The following is a 25,984-nucleotide window of genomic DNA, read 5'->3' as shown; positions in this document are numbered from 1 at the left end:
CCACCGCCTTCCTCTGATTGGCCGTTTTGTCCCCGGCTGAAATGAACCAGATTTAACTCTGGATCCTCTAATAACGGCCATTATAACGAGCTATTTCTTCCCCCTGCCGACTCCCCTGTCCCGTCGCCTGCAGGTAAGCGTCCCCACGAGTGCAACGTCTGCAAGAAGGCCTTCAAACACAAGCACCACCTGATCGAGCACTCGCGGCTGCACTCCGGCGAGAAGCCCTACCAGTGCGACAAGTGCGGCAAGCGCTTCTCCCACTCGGGCTCGTACTCGCAGCACATGAACCACCGCTACTCCTACTGCAAGAAGGACGGCTCCGGCCTGGGCGCCGCCCCGGGGGGGCGCTCGACGGCGCCGGAGCTGGGCAGCCCCGACGGCGGCGGGCTGCAGTCGGACAGCCGCACCACCACCCCGCCCTCGCAGCTGGACTCGGACGAGAGGGAGAGCGAGGAGGAGTACGAGGAGGACGACGAGGCCATCTGCATGGACGACATCCGGGTGGTGCAGGTGGACGACGGCGAGTGCGAGATCTACGAGGGCAACTTTGACGACGACGACGAGGAGGAGGACGAGGAGGAGGAGGAGGAGGAGCAGGAGCAGGAGGAGGCCGCCGAGGGGATGGAGGTGGCATCACAGGAAGCGGGGGAGGGAGGGGAGGAGCTCGTAGCGGAAGCAGCGACGCAAAGAGAGGGAGATGGAGGAGGAGGAGAGGAAGAAGAAGCAGGGGACGAGGTGGAAAAGGACGGGGAGGGCGAGAAGGAGGAGCTTGTCGACGAGGTGATGGAGATCAAGCTGGGGGACAACCACGCGGAGGAGGGGACAGAGGAGATGGCAGGAGGTGGAGGAGGAGGAGAAGAAGGAGGAGGAGGAGGAGGAGGAGAGGAGGACGAGGAGGAGGAGGAGGAAGTAGCAGCTAGTGAGGCGAAGGAGGAAATGGCAGACTGTGACGAGGATGCAGACAGCGGCGGCATCCAACCCTCAGAGGAGGCCGAGTCAGAAGCCAAATAATAAAAAAAAACAAAACAAACATGAACAAGGAGGATTATATCTCTGAGGACAGCGCCCTCATGTGGCTGATTAATGGAGAGAATCCTGGTTGCCAGATGCTATCGGTCCACTACTGTGTTCAAACACCCAGGTGTGCCTGAACTTGATACTAAAAAACAAAAAAATAACAAAAAAAAAAGAAGACAAAACAGTGACTTTTATTTCCCCTCACGGAAAGGAGTTATCAGTGTTATGAATTTGTTTGTGGAAAGTTTTAAAGCGTAACTCGCCCACCGACTTGTTACTGAGACACGCCCATCCCTTCACGGGTTTGTTTTAATGGGTTTCTTTTCTTTTCTTTTGTTTGCTCAGTGTTACTAATCCTGTTCGGAGAGTTGAAAACGTTTTAACCTGTAAAGATGAGAAAGATTTGTATACCTTTTTATTGCCAATGAAGTTTTCCTAAATCAGTATTTTATTGCGTTCTACGAACAAAAAGATGGCGAAGATGAAGAAGACGAGAACCTCTGCACTACAGTATTCCTGGTTTACCTACGGATACATGCCTCATGCATCGTATGCCCTGTCAGTGTTAACACGTGTACACTAGCTAGCCTGATGTTATTGTTGTTAGTGTTAGCCTCTGCTAGCTAGCTCGACTTTATTATTTTTTTTTTTCTCCTGTTTTTTGACTGTTAGCCTTAAGGATGACAAAGTATTCTGTGGGGAGCAGGGAGGGCGACGGGGAAAAACATGGCTTCCGAACGCCATAAAACCAAATTTGTCCAATCAGGGATGGTGGAGTCACATGACCTCAAAGCCAGCATCAGGCGCCCTTGTTTTGCAAACCCGGCGCAGCCTGTACGGGCGGGGCGGGGTGGGGGCGGGGGGGAAAAAAAGGGTTTCAGGAAAAACAAAAACGGCCACTGTCACCGAGCTTCTCCTATATATATATATATATTTTTTTTTTATTTCCTTCGGGTTGGACTCGAGTTACAAGTATTTTCATTGTAATGAGCGAATCTCTACGACGTCACACTGTACGTGAAGGAGCAGGGCGGCGTCCTGCTCCGCCCCGATGCCTCCAGCCTTATGCAAAGACCTGTGTGCTGTTAAAAGTGCCATTGAACAGTGTTATTATTTCCTTTCCTTTCCCGTCTCTGTGTTCCCGCACATGTAGCCAGTATTAACGTCGCTCCGCCTCCCAGGCGGCGCCCATATTTACTGATGTTTGTCCGCTTTGCACAGATAGCAGATTTGTCACAGAACAGCGGAAGGATCGAGACGAGACCTCCTGTGAAATGACTTCAGGATGTTTTCGAGGCCTTCTTTAAAGTTTCTTTGGTGTTATTTTTTTGATATTTGTTTTCTTTTGTTTTGTTTTTTTTCCATTTTTAACCAAATCTAACAAAGCTGGGACACACACCACTAGGGCTTCAGTATGCGTGTGCGCTTTTAGAATTGCTCTAAATGTTTATAACCTGTAATGAACTAAATCGTTTTTCTGAACCCCCCAAATCTTTAACCCTAGTAAAAAAAATATAAAAATATAATGTGACAATTCCAAAAACGATTCTCCTCAAACGTGTGGAAACAGTCCAGACGAGCCAACCTGTGGATGTAAAAATGCCTTGCACACTTGAGATAATCAGTTTCCCGCTGATGCTAGAATTTTGAATTTGTTGTTTACTTTTTTCTTTTCGCAAATCAGAAGTAATCACTGATGTTTACACCCACCTTTTGAAACAGGAAACCTTGTGTCGACTGATTGAAAATTTAACAGTTACATTTTCTGACCTTGGAGGAAAATTTGCAAACACAGACCTACAAAAACACATTGTTTTGCAGAATTTGCAGTATCAGAAATAACAACTTTGTCGCGTGCACTTGTTTTCAGGTTGTGAATTTTAACGAAGAAGAAAAAAAAAAAAAGGCAAATGGATGATTTTTGGCAAGCTGTTGCGCACTTCAGGTAACAAACGTTAGTGAATGTGGTCTCTGTCAGTGTTTTCAGTTGTTTTTACCAAACAGTGTTTGTAGTTTTAGTCTGTTTTGAGGTTTTATTTGTGTCTTTCTTTTTTTCATTTCAACAATGGCAGTATTAGAACCCTTTTCACAGATTAAAAAAAAAAATAAAACAGAACCTGTTTAGTTTTAGAGGACTTTTTTATATTTATGTGTCTTATTTTTATATTTTCTTTTACCGTTATTTATTACACATTGTAGTGTACATTACTGTAGTTTGAATTGATACAATAATATATTTTAGTATGAAAATTAATCTCAAGACAAACAAAAAAATGACCCAAAATATGATCGTGGGAGTTGGAAGTTTGTTTCAACAAATACAGGAAATAACAAAATAAAAAAAAAAAAAAAAAACAACCAACACACACACACACACAAAAGCCTAAAAAAATGTATTCTGTAAACATGAGTTCTGTTTAAAAGAGACATGAATGAAATGAGAACTAGAAACTGTTACATGTGCATCCGCGTCGTTATGAAGCTACTGAATTCTGTGATTTTAACCGCATGAGTCGTCGCCGTTTTGATGAAGGAACCTGTTATGAAGTCGTTACTCCTCCCTCTTTTTTTTTTATTTTGCTCTTTTCTTCTCCTCGGTTTAAATTTCCACGCCACAACGTTCGGATGTTCCCGCCCCTTTTTTCTTTCTTCTGTTTCGTGCCAACCTGTTCCACCGTACTGTCCTGAGGCTGCATACGCTCTGTTCTGTCCTCACCCTTTGTAAATTAACTGTTTTCTTTTGTATTGTTTTTATTATAGATTTGCTCCATTTTTATGACTCCCCATCACAATAAAATATAAGACAGCAGCACCCCGAGTCGCCTCATTCACTCTTGTCCACCTCAGTCCAAACCGACACACCGTGATTGATTTGATACACCTCCTACAACACCCTTTAATTATTATGTTCGCCATTAGGGGGCACTACAGGAACGTTTATTTGATTTTTTACTAAATGATGTTTAATTTCCCTAAAAACGGACACTCAAAAAAAAGTTTCTTAAAGGAAATTGGTTGCAATTTTTTCAAATACAACTTACAGCTTTTGTAACATTACTGCAAGTTTGATAAGGTTCTGATATCACGTGAAAGTTTCGGACTGGTTTTGAGGTAAAAACCAGTCTAGTCATGGTCAGAGATGAGATGAAGTTGAGCTGTGGGAGGTGGAAAAAAAAAAAAGATGCATACAATTAGAGTTTTAATACAACCTGCACAACTTAAGCAAATTTGTTTGAGTTCACGGTGACACAACATACAAAAAAGTAATTGAAGTAGGATGTGATTCTTTTAAAGGTTTTTCCTTAAATGTTCCTGTAATCGGTCAGTTGGTGATCCACAGACTTTTCAAACTGGCTGTTTGTGAAGCTACGTTTTCACCTCCATTTTCCCGTCTAGCACCACCTGCTGGGGGTTTGGTGTGACATCCACACCCCCTAGTGGCCACCAATAGGAAGAGGCTGCCTCCTGTCTGTTTGCTCCACTTCCTGGTGAAGCGGAAGTGTGTTTATGAAGTTCTCGCGGGCCGTGCAGGAACCCTGAAGGTACGTCAGCTGATTAAATGTTTGTTTGTTTTTTATTTGCTGCATAAGTCTAAAGAGAACTTCAACAGGGAGCACTCGTTTTCACCATTTATTGCCACTTTTGTTTTGTTGTGCTGTTCACCCTTGAAATTATCTCCAAAAATGTGCCGAGCTACTCGACCTGCAGTGCTTCTGTGCAGGTCGACCCGCTGCTCCATCTTTAAAGAAGTCGCGCTTAATCGACTATTTCCTAATTGCTAGAACCTTTAAAAAATTCCAGACTAAAAAACTGCCTAGCCCTGTGTTTACAGCCTTCTACTGATGCTTTGTAGGACCTTCCACTCTTTGATTTTAAACAAGGCGGTCCCCTTTGTGATGTCACGAGAGTAAAGCGACCTTCGCATGAACTATTTCCTTTTTCGAAGCACCTATTATTCCTACACCTTTTGCTTTGATTTCGAGCTTTTGTTGACAGAATCTCCTGCACCGTGTTGTAAATACGTGCAGAGCCACTTTAGCAGATGGTCGACGCTCCGTGAATCCTTCAGCAGTTTGACGTTTCAAAGCCGCTGTTGACTTGATTATCGCGTTTTCGGTAGTTTGTGCTCGCCGACCTGCTCGAGCGCCAATTCGTGACCGGTGACCTGTTGCAATCTCAGCTGCCCAAGCCGCAAAATTGACGATTTTGAAACCAATCAAGTCACGAATGGCGGCCGCCCTGGCGGCGTTAACACGCCGACGCCTTTGCTGTGAGAGATGAGCGGCTCGTTTCTTTCCCCTCCGTTACCATCCGCTCGTCTCGGCTGCGCGGCCTTGATGAGCGTCGCTGCCGCGGACCGGCGAGCAGGCCACCGAGGTCGAGCGCTGATTGACGTTCGGCGGTGGCGGTGGCGCAGCGTCCGCACTAATGTTGACGAATGCCTCGGAGCTGCAGCGGCGTGAAATGAGCTGTGATTTAGTGGCTATGATATTACATTTCTGCTCTGAAAAACAGCGTCTTTCTTCGTGAACGTCTCAAAGAAGAAAAGCTCTGAAAGAGATGCGCCGCGACTCTCAGGCGCTCGTATCAGTCAGATTGTATCTTTAAGAATCCTCCACGCAAAGGTGGACAAAATCAAAGATCACATCCAATTTTTAATTTGTTTTTTTTTTTTTTATCTCCTGGGTGGTGAAGGTTCATGAGAGAGAGAGAGCATGATCGCGCTGAAGCTCCCTGAGACTGATTAACCTCACTCTGCTGCTACGCTTCCCTTTCTTTGATTCGCTGCTGGAGAAGAAAGAAAGCAGGTGAATTTTTTTTATTTAATTATTTATTTTTGAGGTTTTGAAAGCAGCGTCAGCAGGATGGACGGTGGCAAATAAACCGCAGCAGTGAACCCTCTGCAGGGGGAGTCTTGCTTCCATTCCATACCATGATGGTGATGATGATGGTGATGGTGATGATGATGATGATGATGGTGATGGTGATGGTGATGGTGATGATGATGATGATGAAGATGCTGACGATGGTGATGGTGATCATGATGATGATGGTGACGACGATGGTGATGATGATGATGATGAAGATGCTGACGATGGTGATGGTGATGATGATGATGATGGTGACGACGATGGTGTTGATGATGATGATGAAGATGCTGATGATGTTGATGATGATAATGAAGATGCTGATGATGGTGATGATGATGGTGATGGTGATGGTGATGATGATGATGATGATGATGAAGATGGTGACGATGGTGATGATGATGATGATGATGATGATGATGATAATGAAGATGATGATGATGATGGTGACGACGATGGTGATGATGATGTTGATGAAGATGCTGATGATGTTGATGATGATAATGAAGATGCTGATGATGCTGACGATGGTGATGGTGATGATGATGATGATGGTGACGATGATGATGACGATGATGGTGACGATGATGATGATGGTAATGATGATGATGATGATGGTGATGATGATGATGAAGATGCTGATGATGTTGATGGTAATGAAGATGCTGATGATGATGATGATGCTGACGATGGTGATGGTGATGATGATGGTGACGATGATGATGACGATGATGGTGACGATGATGATGATGGTAATGATGATGATGATGATAATGATGGTGATGAAGATGGTGGTGATGACGATGGTGATGGCAATGATGATGGTGATGATGGTGATGATGGTGATGATGATGATGATGATGATGACCATGATGATGATGATGACGATGCTGCGTGGCTGCTGCTCTCGGCTCTTCTTTTGCCTCGGCCAGGTGGAGAAGCTCTCACGGCAGCTCATCGCAGGTGTCTAATCGAGGCTCTTATGCGCGGCCACTCCGGCTTAAAGGCCCGTGGAAACATTTTAAATAGAAGAGGCAGCAAGAAAAGGAAAGGGAACACACACATGTGCACACTCAAACACACACACTGCCAGAAGGCTTGGAGGAATGTTGTGCAGCTATTTTTTTTTCCCACAAATGCATATTTCCTTGTAAGATAATGGTCTTTGTGAAGGTAAGAGGTTCTTTTTAAAATTCACAAGGCCTTGCAGAACAAATGAAAATGGCCCTTGATGTGCAATTTCCGAAGCGCTGGAATGATGGCGTATGAATTTGAGCGCTCGCCGGCAGCTTGACTGAACTGTGCTCTTCACTCTTCATCTTGATTTTTTCACCCCCGTGGATACGAGGACACCCTCGACGCCGGCACTGAGCCTCTGATTGAACCGCGTGTTGATGAAGGGAGTTGGAGAACAGAGAGTGTTTGTGAGAACTTGCCGGCTCGTCAGACCTTTTGTTTACTGTTTACGTGGTCCTGCAGGCCCGGTCTATTTTAAACCTGTTTACTTCCCTCCCCAAACAGCAGCAGCAGCTCCTCCTCTCTGCAGACCCAAGGCACTTGGGCTTTGCTGCGGCGCATCTGAGGGCCGCACATGTTGTAACAAGGCGTCCTGGAGGGAGATGGGATGCGATTGAGGTGAAGATGAGACAAAAGTTAAGCTGCTTTACGCAAACTGCTCAGGACCGCGAGAAAAAGCAAAGGGAGAGAGACACTTTCATCAGGCAGCCGAGAGCGAAGAAGTTGTTTCTGTCTTGACCACTTGGGGGCAGAATTACCCAGTGAAATGCAACGCCGCATCAAACTCAGCCGTGGTCGGTGAGACAATGCTTAAAAAAACCAAAAACGTGTTCACATATTTATCAGCAAATCTCAGTGTTCAGTCATTCGAAATGATTATCCAGTATAAGTCACACACTGCCATTATCACAGCTGGAGCAGCGTCTCTCAGATCTCTGCGGGAACGCTGGCACCATGCCAAGAAGAAAAGTTTACAGAAATCTGTTCTTCTTCAATCAGCTGAGATGATAATTAAACCAAAGCGAGCTGCCTTTGAGCTGATTCGTGGACAAACTCTGGAACTCCAAACAAAGCAGGGAGTGTGAAGGCGCAGCCACCAGCGAGGATGCGGGCGAGACGCAGACACTCGTCTGAAGTGTGAGATCAAAACAGCCTCGCTCATCTGACAGTGGGACGACCTCTTCTAGTGCAGCGTAGCCCAGCCAACAGTGACGAGGAAGACAGGGGGGTCAGGAGAGGCTTGTGCGCCGTGTGCGTTGTTGCATGTAGGGCTGCAGTCAGGAGGTGGAGGCTGTTTCCGGACTCCCTGCACAAACACGCTGTTCTGCTGGTTCTAAATGCTCCATGTGTCTTCACCGTGTCTGAGTGCCCTGTTGCGTTGATCTGCACCCAACTATGTGGCTGGTAAATGAAAAACTGATTCATGCCTTTACTTTAACCCAGCTGAGAGACTCTGGATCCCGGGAATCAAGAGTGGAAGCCATGTGAGCGACTCTCCGCGAACCGCCGGCTCCTGGGTACAGATCTATTCCTCTATTGTTGCGTCTTCTTTTCAGTCCTGAAGACACAGATTGTGTTTACATTTCTGGTCCATTAAGATCTGCCGCTTCTCACCCAGGCGTTCTGAGGATGGATGAGCAGGGCAGAGGAAAGAAAACACAGGTATTTAGAGTCCAAGAGTGTAAATTACAGAAACTATGAATAGATTTGCTGCACATCTTGAAAGAAGTGGGGGGGGAAAAAAAGAAAAACATTTGAACTCCAGCTGCCAGACAAAAGAGCAGAGCTGCAAGGTGGTGCTAATGTGCAGTGAGCAGCTTCTCTGGAAGTTGTTGGTAAACATCATTAAAAAGTAATTAGATCCTTTGGAAGGATCTGTGGTGGAAATCCTGGTGAAGTGTCATTAGTAAAAGGCCGTGAAAATCCTTTTGGTTTTTTTGTTTTTTCGCGAGCAGCGTCGTTAAGGCGAAACCTTTAGTCAACGCTGCAGCAGCCGCCTCTTAAAAGATGAGCGTGTCATTGTTTGGGAAAAGAACATTAGCTCTGTGAGCCAAGTGAAGAGTTTCCATTTCCCTGCTGTGATGCTCCGCAGCTCATTAACCTCTGCCGCTCTCCTCCTCCTCCTCCTCCTCTTCCTCCTCCCTCCAACTCCGCAACTCCTCGTCCCTCCTCCTGGGCACAAACCTTCCTGTTCTTCTCACCACCGGACTGATAAACATTTGGCATCTGTTCCACTTGTGTTGTCACAAACCCAGGAGAGGTGTCTCTGATCTGTGTGACATCACAAACGGCAGGTTTTTTTTTTCAAAACTGCATGTTTCAGCACAGGAACAGTGTGAGAGGCGACACAAAGGATGAAGGGTGGACTTTTCTTATTTGTGCGGAGTCCACTGGCAGGATGGAGACGCTGATCTGACTTTGCAGAGTCAAATCATGACCTAGATATATTTCCTGAGGCATCGGCTCCGACTCTGGAGAAAGAGTTTACTGAGGGATTGAAGTCTTCATTTTGAACCAGATGGTGGGCCCTGGGAACCCCAGGGTTGTGGGCCTGAAACCCCACCTGTGGCCTGGGTTCCTGGGGTTGGTCCAGACAATCTCCTCCACCCCTGCAGCCCTCCGAACGGCCTCTTGCTCCTGCACTGTCTTCGCTCTTTCACCCTTAAACTGTCAATCTGCGGCTCCGGCCGATCGCTCGCTCTGTTTCTCTCCACCTCGGGCAGAAAAACCAATTAGTGTTCCCCGACTGTCGGCCTCAGAGCCGCCACCAAACTTTCCAAACTTGTTTTTCTCCCCTCCCCGGGACCGCAGAACAATCTCGCCCGCTGACCCGTGCAGGAGCAGGTCAGACGCTGCAGGACACTCCGGTGACTCATTTGTCCGCCAAAAGTCCAAATCAGATTGCCTTTGTCCCAGTTCGCTGGTTTCCAGGAGCGCTGCGGCGAGCCGCTGATGTGAGCTTTTATCCCACGCAACCGCTTCATACCTTTGCATTCATGGCCTTAATTCCCCGGCAGAGAGAATCCCCACGGATCACCAAAACGCAACAATCACGGTGAAGTCGGCAGCCAGCTTCTTGAACGGAGCCGCTGAGGCTGTAATGGCACTTTGGTTTTATGTCTCTTTTATTTGAACAGCATGCTTCCGTTTTATTTGCATCAGAATTATTATTGTGGTCCGAAGAGCCTCGCAGCTCTCGGCAGCTTAAGAATCACTTTGCCTTCAGTGGAAACTATCATGTAAGTCCAGCTGAGCCTGGTTTCCGTCCATTCACTGCAGGAGGCAGCAGTTTTCACCTGCACACTGTTTTTTTTGTTTTTTGTTTTTTGTAACATGCCACATCACTCTGAAGATGAACACCTCTGTTGACCACTGATTGTATATAAAAGGGGCAGAGTCATTGTCACTTCTGATTGGTTCGAAAGCCAGGAGGTTTAGTTTAATGGTCAGCACCACCTTCAATTTCTGGTACAACAACAACAGCAACAGCAACAACAACAACAACAACAACAACAACAACAGTTTGTATAAGTTTGAATTTTGGCTCCTTTCTAAATTGAAAGCCAGTCATTTTAGTCTTTTCTGGCCACATGGTAGAATATCGGCCTTTGCTACTCCCAGGTTGGCCTCCTTTTTGAAATTGGAAGCCCTGCCCATCTTTTCATATGGTCAACATTGGAGACATAGACCACACTGAGAACAGAACAAAACACAAATTACTACCTGCAAACAATGCAGACTGGAACACAGTTTGACACATAGTAGTGAGATGAACCGTGACAAAAAAGGCCTTGTTGGAATTCACAATTTGCCTGCATAATTGGTGTCAGATAGAGTTTACATCTACGACAAACACAATATATATATTGCATATACGCACACGCCCAAACAAACTTTTGAAGTGTCAGGCAGAGAAAGGTTGCATTATTTTTACTCAAATTGACTGAAGAGACTTAAAAGACAGAAGGGTTAAAAGTCTCAATATTAAATCTGAGGAGACCTTGAGATGTTATAGACAGAGATTAATGTTGTTAAACTTTTTTGCTGTGAATCCTTAGACATGCAGAAAAAAAGAAAACAAGAAGAAGAATAAGAAGAAAAGAAAAAAAGCTGTGAGAAGAGGAGTTGAATCAGAAATGACGGCACCAGGGACACCGACAGATTGGAGAATATTCCACCTGGAGTGTCTTTCAGCAGCTTGCTCGTCATTATTTCTGTTCCCCACCTCTGAGGTCCACCACCCATCTGCACTCGCCTCATCAGACTGTATTTCCCCCCGTTTTTCTCCTTTCCAATGCTCTTATATGTTGGTCAACTCCCCCTCCAGAAGATGAAAAAAATAATAATATTATGTTCCTACATTTTTTTTTTCCTCCCTGCAAACTAAATCACGTTTAGGGTAAACATCAGCTTCCTCTCCTCAGCCCACTTCGAAAAAATTCGCAATTCAATTACCACCAAATTATGGGCAAATTATTTATTGTGCTGGCTGGCATTTTAACCTCGGCTATAATTAAAATACATTATATTCTAATTAATCTCTCATTTGCCTGTTTTTTTCCTTTCATGCTTAAAATCATCTTCAGCCAGTTCTTTTTGGCTTTTAGGTTATGTTTATTTTGTGACCATTTTATGCATCTTAATATAAATATTTATCAGCATGTCCTAATAAAAGTGGGTGATCGTCCTGTTCAATACATTATGATAAATAATGCAAAACTGGACATTATTGTGGACATTAAAGGATATTATTACTGTTCAACAATGTTCTCTCTCTCCAATCTTGGCTGGTTTTGGCAAGAGTTTCGTTGATAACGGTTGTGGAACAGTGGGGAGTCGCCACCAGGGGGCAGTGAGGTGTGAGTCATCATGTCTTGCCTTTGCCTGTTGCCAACTGGTTCAGCGCACAGAAAAAGTGTGAAAAGCGTGACTTTTCCTCCACGTTCCAAACTTTATTATTCCAAGCTGTTTTTGAAAGAGCCTTTTTACTTCTGCCTCCCTCCGAGATGGATGTGTGAAGTAAATCCACACTATCAGTCATGATACACTTGCAGGGGCCTCACAGACTGGCAGCTGTCTGGACTCTGAGTTGTCTGCAGAGCTGCAGAGAAAAGGCTATTTTGGGATCAGCACAGTGATCTCTAGCATTGCCTCCATCTTTCTTATGATGCCCTCTCAATTACATCTCCTTCTCTCTCCAACCCCCAACCCCCCTCTCTCTTGCCGACCCTTCAGCCTCCTGTTTTATTTTTGCTCACAAAAGGCTGCAGCTGGCTGTCAGTCTGCAATGTTTCTGTGGGCACACCGGCAAATAAACCAACTTCCAGCTGCGTCTGGGAGCCTCCGGAGCAGCACCGGCCCCTCTGCTGTCCTCCCCCGTCCTCCCCTCCTCCTCCCTAAGTGTTGAGGTAAAGTTAAATCAATTCAAGGAATCGTAGCTGTCACAACTTTTTAACAGCTACTGTTTACAATTTTTTCTCCAAATAAGAAAACAACAGGTTTAGCCCTCTGTTTGGCGGTCTCCCACGGAAGCTAATGCTTTGGTGCAATGGCCACAAGTTTACGTAGCGATTCAAAAACAAACACAGGTTTATAGAGGGCGTAACTTTAAAGATGCTGTCCAATAGTTGTTGGGACTGTTTTGCAATGTGAGCAGTTAATTAAGACCATGCTGAAGATTTTTGGGCTTCTCTGTACTTGCCAAGATGTCAAACCTTCCATGCCTGGTGTTAAACTGCGGATGGACAACTTACCCACAAGCCTCTGGGGCTGGAGTAGAGGTCGGCGACTGTGTTGCCGCGTTAACAAGCTGCCAGCTGGCCAGCCGGCCGTGGCAGACGGCAGGCAGCACCAGAAAAACAAGTGCTTGATTATTTGTTGTCTGCTGGCTCTTTGATAGCGGCGAAGTGCATAAACATAAATCATATTACAGGTGGTGGAGCGGAGGAACCGCAGGTATTACCGGCCATAAATGGAGGTGAGGGCTTGTTTGGTGATCCAGACGTTCTGGTGTCAGACTGCAGAGGCGTGAAAAGGTCCGGCAGACATCGACGTCCCCCAGGAGACATGAGACTCCTGGGTGACCGCGAGACTCCTGGGAAATCAACAAAATGGAACTGGAGTGATTGCCTTTCGTCTGGTCATTGGGATCAGACGGGGAAAGATAAAGCGGGGGGAGGGGGGGGGGGGAAATCCCCCAAAACCCACAAATACCTGCATGATGACAAACAGAGACCTCTGAGCAAAATGGATTTTAAGCCCTGAGAAGAGGCACCAGCGGCGTCATTAAATCAGAGAGTTGGAGGGGTGGAGGTGGAGTTGGGGGGGGGGGGGGTAGAACAGAGCCCGGGCTCGGCTGGCTGAGCAAGAGTGATGGCGGAGGGACCAGAATGTCCAGGCGGAGGTCACGCTGGAGCAGCGTGACGCCTGGAGCCATAAATATAATTTAACAACCTGCGTGACACGGTGAGGCCCGCCAGCAGGACATAAAGTCAGCGAGCGTGGAGCCTGGAGAAGCCTCTTCATCTCTCCACGCTGAGCTGCTGACACCTTCAGTGGCCGATATTTCATCTTTTAACCGAGGCGGGAAGGTGTGTGGGGGGGGGGTTCAGTGGACCTTCCAGGAGGGCTGTAACAACGCTGGAAATCTCACTGTACGACGATCTGACGTTTGTCATTTATTGGAAAACTTCAAACAACAACAGCCTTTAAAAAGCAGAGTTCTGTACAGCTGCCAAACTTCGGAGCAGAGCGGTGCTCTGCCGAAATTGTTTGTTTGTCTGCAGGGATTGGAACGTCACGAGACCCGGCAGTAGAGTCTGAACTGCAGTTTTGAGGGTCTGAGTTGGCAGGAAATTTCTAATCATCGCTGGGATCACGGCCGTGTTGCAGGAGTACTTTGAGGCGGATCCGGAGGCTTGGAGTGGGTTCTCCTCCCCGTCTTTCTCCCCTGCATAATGTACAGCTGCTGCTAAACGAACAGCGCATCTGTCCTTTGTTTGGTTTGATCACGCAGCAGAATGCGTAATTAAACTAACGGCTAAATGTTTTTATTTTCTGTGGTTTGAAAACACGTTTTTTTTTTCCCCCCCACATAAAAAAAGATGCTATCTCCTCCAGTCCTGGAGAAACAGAAGCTTTTTTATTCCCTCTTTGGATAATTTAACCTGCCGGGAGTTTCTCTCATGCAGGGTGAGAGAAAATCCCACATGATTCCTGCGCACGGGCCTGCGTGGAAAGCAAATATTTTTCCGTTGGTGCGCTCGCCTGTCTGCTTCCTATCAGACAGCAGGAGCAGAGGAGGAGAGACAAAAAGCCCCGAGGAGCGCTCAGCCGTGCCAGCGCCCATCAAAACTCCTCCTCCTCAGAGACTGCAGGTGGTTCAAAAAAAAAAAAGAGCGAGAGAGAAAGAAAACTCCAAAACAAGACAACAAAAGTCCACAGGCGTGGAGAACAAGCAGACTCAGTGACAGCTGCTTTGTTCGCCTCGCAACGAGCTGCGCGGTTCGTGCGACGGTTCGGGTTGAGCCGCAGCGAAGGCAAAACCTTGTAAACATGGTTTCTGAATCCCCCCGAGACAAAATAAAAAAAAAAAACCAGCGCACGCTGATTGTGTAGCGGAGAGCAGGAAGCGGCGGGAAAGTGATCAATTTATGGCCGATTTAAAATCAAGCGCAGGGGTGAAAAAAGAAAGTTGAGCCGCACAGCAGCGCGCCTCAATATGCCGAACAAGAGGGACAAATTGCCTCCGAATGCCGGAACTAAAAGTGATATTTTTAGACCAGAAGCAGCTGCACTCAGTGCTCTTTGATTGGACCGGCTCCCTGAGTTCTGAGAATTGTATGTACAGAGGACTCACGCATCCATTTTTACCCCATGTGGCGTCACGGCCACGAGGGAGAAAACTGACAGGTTTTAGTGGTTTCTGCCCGGAACGCAACACTGTACTCACCGTACACACAAGCTGTAGAGTTCACAGCCTTCGCATCCATCCTCCCACTTTCAGTCGGAGTGGTGCAGGATCCTATCCCAGCATGTGTGAGGGTGGAGGCGGAGTTACACCCTGGACAAGTTGCCGATTAACCTCATGCGCAAGGAGAACATGCAAATTCCACACAGGTTGCGGCTAGGTTACGGTGAACATTCTCAGAAAACAAAACAAAACAATGACAACGCAAAATTGAACAGATGCCCCCACCACCACACCCCCCTCCTGTTTCGCTGGGAAAGAATCGAGCCTGGCCGATGCTACGGCGGCTCACTCTGCCCACTCTTCTTCACTCTCCGCGATAGGACGCCCCGAAGGCTGCAGCCCTGCACCTACGCATTAGCGAGGAAGGAGACAGCACACTCAGGTCACTTGCACCCGCAGTCCTGCGGCCGCATCGGGGAAAGATGGGGGACTTTGGGATAAAAAGGAAGGGGACGACCCGGGTGTTGGAACATTCAAAATTCAAATATGCAGCGCTTTGGCTGGAATACAGCAAACATAACAGCAGGGAGGGGAGAACGGTGAGAAAGAAATGTTGGTATCTGGAAAATTATTCATTGGAATTGTTAACGACAGATGTTGTCTTATGATGTTTGGAGTTGAGATTAAGTCAACAAGCTTTAATTTTCTGCACTGTCCGTGTTGCAGAGAGGCTGTCTGAGTTTGAAGGCGGAGTTCCAACTCCGAGGGACCAACGACCCTCCACACTGACACCTGCTGGACGGTGTGGAGTGGCCAGTCTGCCCAGTGCACACAGCTCTGGGCTGCAGCAGCACCTGGAGAGAAACCTGGCCGTGTGGCGCCCGCTGTGCTGTGCTGCCGCCACCAATCACATGCTGCTGCTTCGCTGTCCAGAACCAGAGCCAGACAACAAAACAGATGCACAGAGGCACAAAAATATCTGCTGCAAAGTCGGTCACTGGTTTCTATGATTACACAGGCAGGCAGGCAGGCAGGCAGGCGGGATGATGAACTGCTCTGCTCACGCACAAATGAACCCGTTTAATTAAAAAGCGGTGTTGCCAGCGACGTGACGATTGGATGTGATTAGAAAAAAAAAAAAAAAAAGTCCAGTTCAGGTCGAGCTGCAGCAGAAGATTCACCGTGTGTCTTGTTTCTCACCCACAGGATAAATTGTGTGATTTATTTGTTAATATTTGTGTTATTCCCTCTGAGGCCCTGTGTTGTCTGCATTTTAGCTGCACACACAGCATCATTTCCAAATGAACCCTCCATTAGCGGTGAATATCTCAGCAGGCTGCAGATTGGAGACAAGCAGCAGCTGTAAAAAGTGTCGCTGCTGCATTTCTGCCCAAACGGCTTCCAGAGCGGGAGAAACTGTAACTCTGCAAGTCTGGATTCAGGACGGCGCAGAAGGAAGTGTTTGGGAAGGATGGAAGATTTTTTTTTTTTTTCTTCTTTTATCTCTTTGTGTAACTGATTCGTTTTACCATTTCATTTCCATTTGGCTGCTTTGGCCCAAACTGTTTTCACACTGAACTGAACAGGGAGCTTTCAGGGGCTGGAATGATTTAGGAAAAAAAACAAAAAACAAAATCCCTCATGTTGGGAATGTCGCACCTGCCTGGAAATTGAAACGCATTTATTACTTTCACAATCTATTCTGGCTTCTGCTCCTTTCAGCCCCGAGCATTTGTTTGGCAGCCGCTGAACTGCACTCTGCGAGGTTGGTTTTTATTTATTTATTTATTTATTTATTTATTTGTTTGTGTCACCTGAATGTTTCTATCAACAACTGCCGAAAAAAAAATCACCGCCAACATTTTGGACATTGAAACCAAGTGCCGTTCACTGAGGCTAACGTCTTATTTTGTGCATTCTTTACGTTTCCTGTGGAGGAAAAAAACAACCCTGATCTCGGCAGGGCCGACTGGTCGGGGAAATGAAACTGTAGCTGTCATCTCTGCTGCTGGCGGCACACACACACACACACACACACACACACACACACACACACAACAAACGGGGTCGGAGAACCCATCCAGCATTAAATGGATCCATTCACAAATGCATAATTCATGTCCCCCTGTAAGTACTAATGTATTTTACCTGCTGCCATGTTTAATTCATTACCTTGAGACATTCCTGCACAGTGAGGGGCAGGGGAATAAATTACAAGATTTGTTGTGTGATTTATTTATTTCTTCCCCACTTTAACCGCACGTTCCGCGGCGGCGCTAATCATTTCCTCCCGACAGACCGAATTGGACCCACGTCAGCAGCTGGCAACTCGCCGGAGGCCCCCAAATTGGGAAGAATGGCAACTGCAAAAGGTGTCGGGACCGTCAACAACACTGCAACTTTGCTGACACTGTTCTCTTGTGGCTTCTTTTCAGAATTTGATGCTGTTGTTGAGCCACGTCCACCCGAAAAATAATCATAGGAACACACGGGCCACCAATACCGCTGCCAGGTACGTATTACTGCCATGTATTGCTTGTTTTTGTCCCCCTCCCAAACACATGGAAGGTCCAACAAAGCCTCAGTTTTAGCAGGAGGCTGCAAACAGTGGATCAAATATCCTGTGTTGTGGACATCCAGAGAGGTTCTCTAGAATAAATAATCCTGTGTGTGGTGTGTTGGTTTGTCCAGGAAAACATCTAAATTCTAGAAGGTTTAATATTGTAAAAACAAGCAATCGTGTGCATGGATCTCCAGTTGTTTGGCCAGAGGAACAGTGCCAGTTGAACCAAGAAGTCTCCAGGTGACCTCCGAAAGGAGAAGGAAGATCCTCGCCCCATTTGTTTGCATGGAGGAGTCGTGGTTTAGACTTAACCCCTCTTGTTGGCTACTTCTGGGCCCTCCTGATGATGCGGCCAGTAGAAGCAGTTGACGCCCTAAGAGTGTGATAGATGAGGAGGAAAGGGCGCGTGGACAAAGTCAAGGAGAAACTCACCTGCCAATGGTTGTGTTGGAGGAGGAAGAAGAGTCCCCTGCGTTTCACTGTTTACTCATCTCAAACACTCAGCACTCAGAACAGTGGCCCCCTGAGTGACTACTGTCTCTTCCTTTATTGACCACTGACCACCGCATGAGCGATTCCCCATTACCTGCAGACACCTGTTCATTATCTGCAGTGCTGCAGAGCATGTTGCGCTGCAGGACTAGCTGTGCCACAGGAAGAATATTACTTTAAAGTGGTTGGTCTTTTTTTTTTAAATGAATTTGTACCCCAATATGTGCTTGTCACCTCATGATGGCCTTTCTGTGTGGAGTTTGCATGTTCTTGCCTGTGTCTGCGTGGGTTCTCTCCAGGTTCTCCGACCTCCTCCCACAGTCCAAAAACATGCTTGCGAGGCAAATCGGGAACTAGATTGTCCTTAAGTGTGAAGGTGAATGGTTGTCAAAATGTCTTGTACAGTACAGGGTGTAACCTGCACTCAGCCCCATGACAGCTCCACCCCCCCTGACTGCAGGAGAAAGCACCTACAGCAGACAACAACTCCTGCGTGGCTGCCAGAAAATTGGACCTTTTAAGCTTAAGAACCCAGCACCGTATTTTTGGGTTGTTGTCGTTGTTGTTGCAGGGACAGACATAAATGAGGCAGAACATGAACAAACGTCATCACTCTGTCGTCGTCCTGCTCGCCACACAAGATTTAATCTGAAGAAATGCAGCTAACTTTAATTAATCTCTCTGTACTCACAGATACGACTCTTCCACTACTTAAGTGCCGTGTTTAAGGCTCCTCCGGGAGACAACAGATCTTAATTAATAATCTAACTTGTCTGGACGCGGCCGTGTCCTCTTCACATCCCCTCGCCACTCAGATAAGAGCGGCGAGCGCTGAGGTGATGCTGAAAGCCTTTTCTATCCCCCTTTCTTTTTTTTCTTTTTTTTTTTAAAAAAAGAAAAAAATAATCAATTTATTATTGGACAGTGGTTCCGTAAGGCGGCTGCAGGCCTGATAACCGATATTTATCAGGATGAACTCTGGCTGGAGTGGACTCGGACAAAAAGAGCACTGCCAAAGTATTCCAGAGGAAGAGGGAGAGGACGAGGACGAGGAGTCAGAGGATAATCCGTTAAGAGGGCAGGTCGGCCCAGACGTGCCGAGGAGGAAGTTGTCCTCTGCTGCTCTCAGACTCCAGAGGACCTTGTTATCTCCACATCAGAAACAGCGAGAAGCCACAATGCCGCTGAACAGCTGCTGTGGCCTCAGTTGTATAGCTAGTGATGTAAAAGTTTGCAGAAAAAAAACAAGAACTTGAAGTTGCTACAAGCAAATTTTTTCCTTCGTCGGCACTGATAGATTTGGTTTAACTACAGTGACTAGCTGTGCGCCTACTGTGTCAGCGTATTAACCTTCACAATCAACTTCAAGGCCTCCGTGGTGACAAAACCTCACGATTGAGGTTGCAGTTATCGTCAGAACATGTCAGCCAGTTGAGGAGTAGAATAGTACCTTGTAGATGGATGATGTCAGAATCAGATTTTGTTGCCAGTTTTGTGTGAAAATACTACAAACTTTATTTATTTTATTTAATTATTTATTTATTTATCTTACAAGCTGCTGGTTCTGATTCTCGACAGACTGGCTGTCATGTAGCTCAGCATACTATTGTTTCTTACATTGTTAATATTTCTCAATGCTCTGTGGAGGGGTGTGTGTATGACATCCCAGTGGGATCTAAAAGCAAAGATACACATTGCTAATATAGTTTTGGAGCTCAGCCGCCTCCAAACCTGATGGGGGCCTAAACTTTGTTATTATGTGTCCAGTTTTTTTTTTTTTATTCCCTCATTGACTTTTCCTCCCATATTTCAGTGAAACCAGACGCATTGCTTCTTTTACCACTCACAAGCCGCGCTGCGTGCACTGCCCCGCCAGATAACCGCACCAGAACTCGCACCTTGGCATAGAAAACACGATGAAAGGTCGCCCTTTGCAGATATTATATTGCGAAGCGTATCACCTGATCCACCCATCAATCATCGCTGAGCCTGGAAAAGCCGTCGCCGGTCGACTCCACTGCTCGGGTTTAACGACGGCAGGGCAGGGATTTGATAAGAACGATCAATACCCGGAAATGGCCTCCATGAGCATCGGTCTTATCAAAGCATGTAATGAAAAGATCAAATGTCCCAGCGTTTTTTTTCTCCTTCTTTTTGGTAGGTGCCGTCTGACAAAACCTGACAAAGAGCTTCCTTTCACAGATGTGGAGTTGCAGTGAAGGACTCGACACGTCGGAGCAAAAGTCACAACAGCCTTTTGGGTAGAGTGATTTTTTTTTTTTTTTTTTTTTAGTGTGTCAACGTTATGATTCTCTGAGCGGCCTGATAATCGGCTCTAATTCCAATTTAGAGAATTCCTGGTTTTGAGCAAAGCAAAGCGAGGGACTGAGTAGAGAACAAAGAGGTTGTGATGATTTTTTTTTTTCCTTACAGAGGCAGCTGGGATTATGTTTCTGAAGGCTGCAACAAGCCCTTGTATTTAGAGCAAACCCTTTTGTTTAAGACGACTGGTGTGTTTAATTGCTCAGTGGATTAAAAGCAGTTCAATGCGATGCTCAAAACGGCGACAGAAGTCCCGGCTGTCTACACGAAATCAGCACGCAGCAGCTGTCAGAGACTGGCCACTCGACTTCCGACACTTCTGCTTCTGCTTCGTCAACGGCTCAGGCAGCCAAGCGCTGGCAGAAACGAGTCAGAAAAAAAACGAGGAGAAGCCATTCTTGTCTTTCTTGTACAAACACGTGTTTTAACAACGCTTGTGCCACTCAGTCACAGAGACACCCGTCTCTCAGCATGACACAGTGTCTCATACAGATAGAAAGGGGGATGCTGTCAATGATTCATTTTCAAATCGAGATGAATTTCTGACTTTCCATAGTTAACTGCATTTTGATACATACCATACATACACCTACACACTTGTACATTTTAGATGTGCACGCACACTCTTTGATTTATGTGCCGTCTTTTGACGTGAATCCTTGTGAAGTCTTATTAACAAAAGCCCAGGGCATTGAAATCTTAACACAGATATAAGTCAAGTCATTTTTTAGTATAGATCATTTCAATTATTAAAATTAACATTATAATAAATAGTGTTTTCCACTCCTTGCTTGTCACTCCATTGAAAAATATTAAAAAATTAAAGCTGCAAGCAGCGTTCAAGGGACTGAGCCTGCTGTGCTTCGCTGATGACTAAGGTTGCCAGTTGTTTTTGCCAGCATGTTCAAGAGATTTTGGCAGAAAGAGGTGGTGGAACTGCAATAGGAAGAAAGAAATTTCTTGCTCGGGAACAGAGCAAGTCTTATCGCTGCGGTTCAGTCTCTAATTATCTGATTTACACTCTGGAAAAAGAACATTTACTGTTGCTGCCATTCAACTTCACTCAACAACCACCACCATTTCATCAAATCAGGTCACAAGGTTATATTTGCCTTATAAATGTGGAAACCAAATTTTGGGTTTTATTCAGGGATTTCCAGGAAAGGGACCAAAGTGTTTGAATTCACCAGATACCTTCTGCTAAAATGAACTGGCTGGCTGCCAGATTTTTCTTCCTGACTTCATTCCATCAAACACTCAAATTTGGAGCAGGACAATTTTTTCCTTATTTATTAGTGGATGGCAAATGTCTGGATAATCACTGTCCAACCACTCTGTTGTGTCTGCTGGAGTTTGGAGCTGCGCTGGAACTTGTTAACATCAGTGACCGAGACACAGCAGAGAGCAGCCAGCTGCTGTCGCTCTTCAAGGCTTTACTGCACTTTCAACAACTCCGTCATTAAAGTCCCTTGTGCTCTGGGGCTCCTGGCCGAGAGACATGCTAGTTTTGAAGAACAGCTGCTGCTGGTGCTCCTCTCGCTGCTTCCTGTTCCTGCTGCATCATCAGGGGCAATAGGAGCTTTCCTCCATCACGTTGGCTGCTTCTGTCTTTTATTAATTCTACAACCCTGTCTGCTCGGATTATAATTTGATTCTGATCATCGCCCCGTTTTCCACGGAGGCCCGTTCTGAAGCACATTAACATTTCAAGACAGCGTGGCCCTGACAGACAGCAGGGAAAACTTGCACAGCTGTCAGCCTTCAAAAGGTTCCCTTTTCAGAGACGTTTCAAAGAGGCACGAGAGGGATATCGCGACAGGTGGCGTGCGACAGGGGAGTTGAGAGCTTTTTAAAGTCAGTTCGAGGGGGGGGGGGGGGGGGGGAGTGAGACCTTGCAGGTGATTGAAAGATCAGAGTCTGCGATTGGGAACAGGTTGCCTCCCGGTGGCACCGTGATCAGAACAGAGCGAATGGAAAGAACGAGAGGGAGCAAACTAGCAGACTGTGTGCATGGAAACACGCTGCCACGCTAGCCTGTCAAGAGGGGCTGAAGAGAAAATTGAGCAGAGAAGTGACAGGAAGGCTGGATGCCACGCGGGCTGACAGGAAATGTGTTTTTACCAGGCTTCAACCCGCTGTTTTTTTGTTTTTTTTACTGTAATTACTTAGAAAACACACCGGCGATGTGAAAAGGCCACGGTCCAGCATGAGATGTGGACACCAGCAAAGGTCAGAGTGGTCAGACGTGGACCTGTCAACTCTGCAATCCAGCACCGATCTGATCACTGCTCAGACGTTCCACACCTGCAACACTCAGTCAATCCTCTTCACACATGACGGAGCCTTTTCTCAGCCTGACAAGTTGGATTCGCTGGATTTCATGAGGTTCTTTCTCGGATTTTGTAGAAAACAGCATAAATTGTTTGTTTTTTTTATGAACAAAACTAAATAAAAACACTATAAAAGCAGATACTTCATTCACTCATACACACACTTACCTTGTAATGCAGCTGTATCACCGAGGTTTTTGCTCAAAGCTTTGTACATTTATTCTGCTGAACTGACCAGGGGGAAATCCAGTGGGTTTTTGGAAACATTCCATATAGGCTGTCAGGTTAAAAATATGTAAAAACAAAAAAGAAGAAGAAGGTATTTTTCGGTGTTGGTGTTGATTTTTTTTTTTTCTCATACAGTCAGTTGCTTTCAAGTTCTATTGTCCTTTAGTGCAAACTTCTGCATCTTCTTGATTCTCATAGGTGAAAACAAATTGTGGAAAAACGTTTTTTAACCAAACAATTTATTTATTTATTCATTTTTATTATTATTATTATTATTTTTTACCTCCAGCAGTTATAGAAACTCATCATTCAGCAGGAATTGTATTTGTAGCCCATCTGAGTCCCTCCGCCCGCCCGTCTGCTCAGTTCCAATGTGATCTCGATCAGTGGGAACCCTGAGGCAAACAACTGGCTCCTCCTGGGTCGGAGGACCCAGGAGGTTTGAGCAGTTTGAGCCTCCGTCCAGAGGGCAACTCTTTTCCTCCCAAAATCCAGGATATAGTGTCAAAAACGTACGCCCACAAAGACGTTCCAGGCTTTCGAAGGCTCGGTAAAATATACACAGTGAGCAGGAGGCGGCCTCCCGCGAACCATAAAACAAAATGAGATTTAAGAACTGCCTCCTGCTTTCTTCACACACGGCACAGAAACCCAGCCAACAAGAGAGCAACATCAACCACTAACAAGAGAACCACCATATTCAACATCTCAGCATGGCAACGTGACAGGAACCGGAGGTTTTACAAAGACAATAATGAAACATCTGGAAATTTTATTTGTTTCTCCCACGTCTATTTACAAGGATATGAGCAAGTCAGGAGCCCGTTGCCAGTTTCAGTCCTCGACGTACCTGCTGCTGATTGTTCTCTTCGGCCTCCACGTCCTGTGGGGGGGGGGGCACTGTCAGCTGAGTCTCTGCGTGACTCTCTTGAGTCTTTAAGTCCTGAAAAAGGGACACCCCCCCACTTGCAACCACCAGTTCGAACGGGCCGCCAAGGGGGGAGGGGCTTAGATGAAATACTCCTTTGGGTTTTCGTCAGAGACGTTCTGAGAGTCCGCCGGGTTGCTGAAGGGGAAGTCCTGGCTGTCTTCCTGTTTGACGCCCTTCACTTCCTGGTTTCGATACGTCTCCTTTTTCCTGTAGAGGTATCTGCCGGCTATCGCCAAGACCACCATGATGACGAAGATCACCACTGCGATGACGCCTGCAAGGTAAAAAAATGTAATTTGTCTTCTCTTCGAAAGACTGGGGAAGAACTTGAATTGTTTAAAATGCAAAATAGAAGTAAAAGGATCCGAATTCTGACAGTCACTCCAGCAATGTTATTATTCTTAGTTATTTGCCTCTTTTGCCCGCTTCACTTTTCAGAAAGTGTTTTTTTTATATCATTCCAGGTCACTGACCACACCAGCAGCCGGCTGGTGGCTCTGCTTTCTAAGGCTTCCTTGATTTTGCTTTTTCTTTTCCAAAAATGTAGAAGGTCCAACAAAGCATAAGATAAATATGAAGCTCTACAGTGTTGTTTTTTTTTATTATAAATAATTAATCAGTTGATGTTGCTTCAATAAAAATGGGCAGGATATTGGATGTTTAATCTGTAAAATCTGTGATAATACCTTTTCATTTTGTCGTCTTTTGTAAATCTTGTTAATCCTGTTTCCAATGAGATTTCACACTAATCTTTCCAATCTGTTCCAAGCACATTTTTGAAATAAGGACAAGATTCTTTTCACAGGAAACCCACTTCAAAAAAAAAAAAGAAATTCAATTTGACACTGCGTTTCATTATAAAGAGGCCGTGTTATTTCAGATAACAACCAGGGTGAGGAAAAGTTTTTCAATTAGCGTAGCATCACAGTGAATATTTAATTAGGTGGAGCTGCCCCTTTTTAGATGTGTGGTGGGACAATCGGGGCTGTTTAAAGGACATTTTGAAATGACTTTTTGCGTCTCTGCTTATCTTGGCCCACAACTATAGATTGACTTTTCTCAGCCCTCCCGTTGGAATCAATCTGTGCCGCCTGAGTTTTAAATGAGTTTTAAATGGACTGTTGTCTTGTCATCATCACTTCTGTCCAAAACTCTGGCAGCCTGCTAATCGTGTCTCTTGACCTCAAGATTATTTATTTTTCTTCAACAAACCATTCAATGTTACTTCCTCCTGGCATAAAGCTGGGAAGGTGATTGGGTGAAATGAGGCGCGACAGGATTCGGCTTTCACCAACGTGCAACGGCGTTGGAAGATTAAAGGCGCAGTACCTCCAATCAGAGCCGAGTCGGTCCGGATGGCATTGACTAAAGGTTGACCTGAACCCACTGAACCAGAGTGGTCTACAGTAGAAGAGAGGAGAGAAGGAGAAGGAAAAGAGGAGATGACAGAAACCCCCCCCAAAAAACATCAAAGGACAGAGAGAACAATAACGAGGAAAAAGAGTAGGAGATAATTGACAGCAAACAAACAGATCAGAGAGACGGCGGAGATCAGAACAGCATCATTGTTGAGAGCAGACAGTGGGGGGGTGGGGGGGAAGAGGGACTCAGCTCTGATCAAGGACGACAAATTGGATGAGCCCCGAAGACAGAAATATCAAAGGGACAGTAGTTCCTCCGCCAAGGGCCAAATTAAAGCATCGACCATTAGCGTTTGAAAACCAACTGCAGAGGATTAATCAACACGGCAGCGAGAGCAGGAGAGAGTCAGTCGAGCAAAGTCTGAATATCACCGTCTTCAGCAGCACGTAAAGTAAAAGATCGTCCGCAGCAAAAGTGGCTGGACCTCTTCCAGGGCATCGACCGGCGCTTTGCCGCCTCCCTCCTACCTGACAGGTGGTGCGTGTCCTCCGCTGCGTAGGGATTGGCCGAGGCCGAGGAGCCGCAGCTGGAGCGGAGCAGCGGTCCGCTGATGATGACGGGGCTGGTGTCTGGGTGGAGCAGAGCCGCTTTCAGAGGGCTGATGGAGTTGAAGCGGACCAGCGACAGGCAGCCGCCGAAGCCCAGAGAGCCCAACCGGAGCAGGTCCGGGTCCAGATCGTCCGAGGCTGCACAGAGAGACGACGCACAAAGGCTCATTCCGCCCTTTTGTTTTTTCCCCCGCTTTGTTCCAAACATCACATCTGATGATGGTAATTTCATTTTTTTTATCTGTGCAAGCTGGGGTGCGGCTGCACAGCGCCGACGGCTCTGGAGGAAGCAGCAGCTTTCAGCCACAGCTGCTTTCATCTGTCCGATCTC

General features: G+C 46.2%; 2 protein-coding genes and 1 long non-coding RNA gene across 6 annotated transcripts in view; 2 read left to right on the top strand and 1 right to left on the bottom strand.

Annotated features, from left to right (window-relative positions):
• LOC142885628 (zinc finger E-box-binding homeobox 1-like) overlaps window positions 1–3,829 on the top strand; it is a 51,147-nt gene extending 47,318 nt beyond the window's left edge. For all 3 annotated transcript variants that reach the window (XM_076022287.1, XM_076022286.1, XM_076022288.1), the window contains exon 8: window positions 134–3,829. In XM_076022287.1, the coding sequence (XP_075878402.1) occupies window positions 134–1,014 (881 nt within the window). In that variant the 3' untranslated portion in view covers window positions 1,015–3,829. The remainder of the gene's footprint in view (window positions 1–133) is intronic.
• A 683-nt stretch (window positions 3,830–4,512) lies between these two features.
• LOC142884250 (uncharacterized) lies at window positions 4,513–20,366 on the top strand. The gene is made up of 4 exons (XR_012926152.1): window positions 4,513–4,562; window positions 12,141–12,313; window positions 17,253–17,329; window positions 20,034–20,366. It is a non-coding gene; the product is annotated as an uncharacterized LOC142884250 (long non-coding RNA).
• Window positions 20,367–22,734: 2,368 nt separating this feature from the next.
• Window positions 22,735–25,984, bottom strand: part of LOC142885627 (contactin-associated protein-like 4) — a 68,104-nt gene continuing 64,854 nt past the window's right edge. The window contains exons 22-24 of one of the 2 annotated variants that reach the window (XM_076022284.1): window positions 25,573–25,791; window positions 25,013–25,084; window positions 22,737–23,957 (exon numbers count right to left, since the gene is read on the bottom strand). In XM_076022284.1, coding sequence (XP_075878399.1) covers window positions 23,761–23,957; window positions 25,013–25,084; window positions 25,573–25,791 — 488 coding nt within the window. In that variant the 3' untranslated portion in view covers window positions 22,737–23,760. Of the gene's footprint in view, window positions 23,958–25,012; window positions 25,085–25,572; window positions 25,792–25,984 lie in introns of both variants that reach the window. The other variant, XM_076022285.1, reaches the window with a different exon arrangement.

Source organism: Nelusetta ayraudi, unplaced genomic scaffold, assembly GCF_046127955.1.
Source record: "Nelusetta ayraudi isolate G7.1 ecotype Tasmania unplaced genomic scaffold, CSIRO-AGI_Nayr_v1 ptg000011l, whole genome shotgun sequence".
NCBI lineage: Eukaryota > Metazoa > Chordata > Actinopteri > Tetraodontiformes > Monacanthidae > Nelusetta > Nelusetta ayraudi.
The sequence above is the reverse complement of the archived record's forward strand: the minus strand, read 5'-3'. Positions and strand labels throughout refer to the sequence as shown.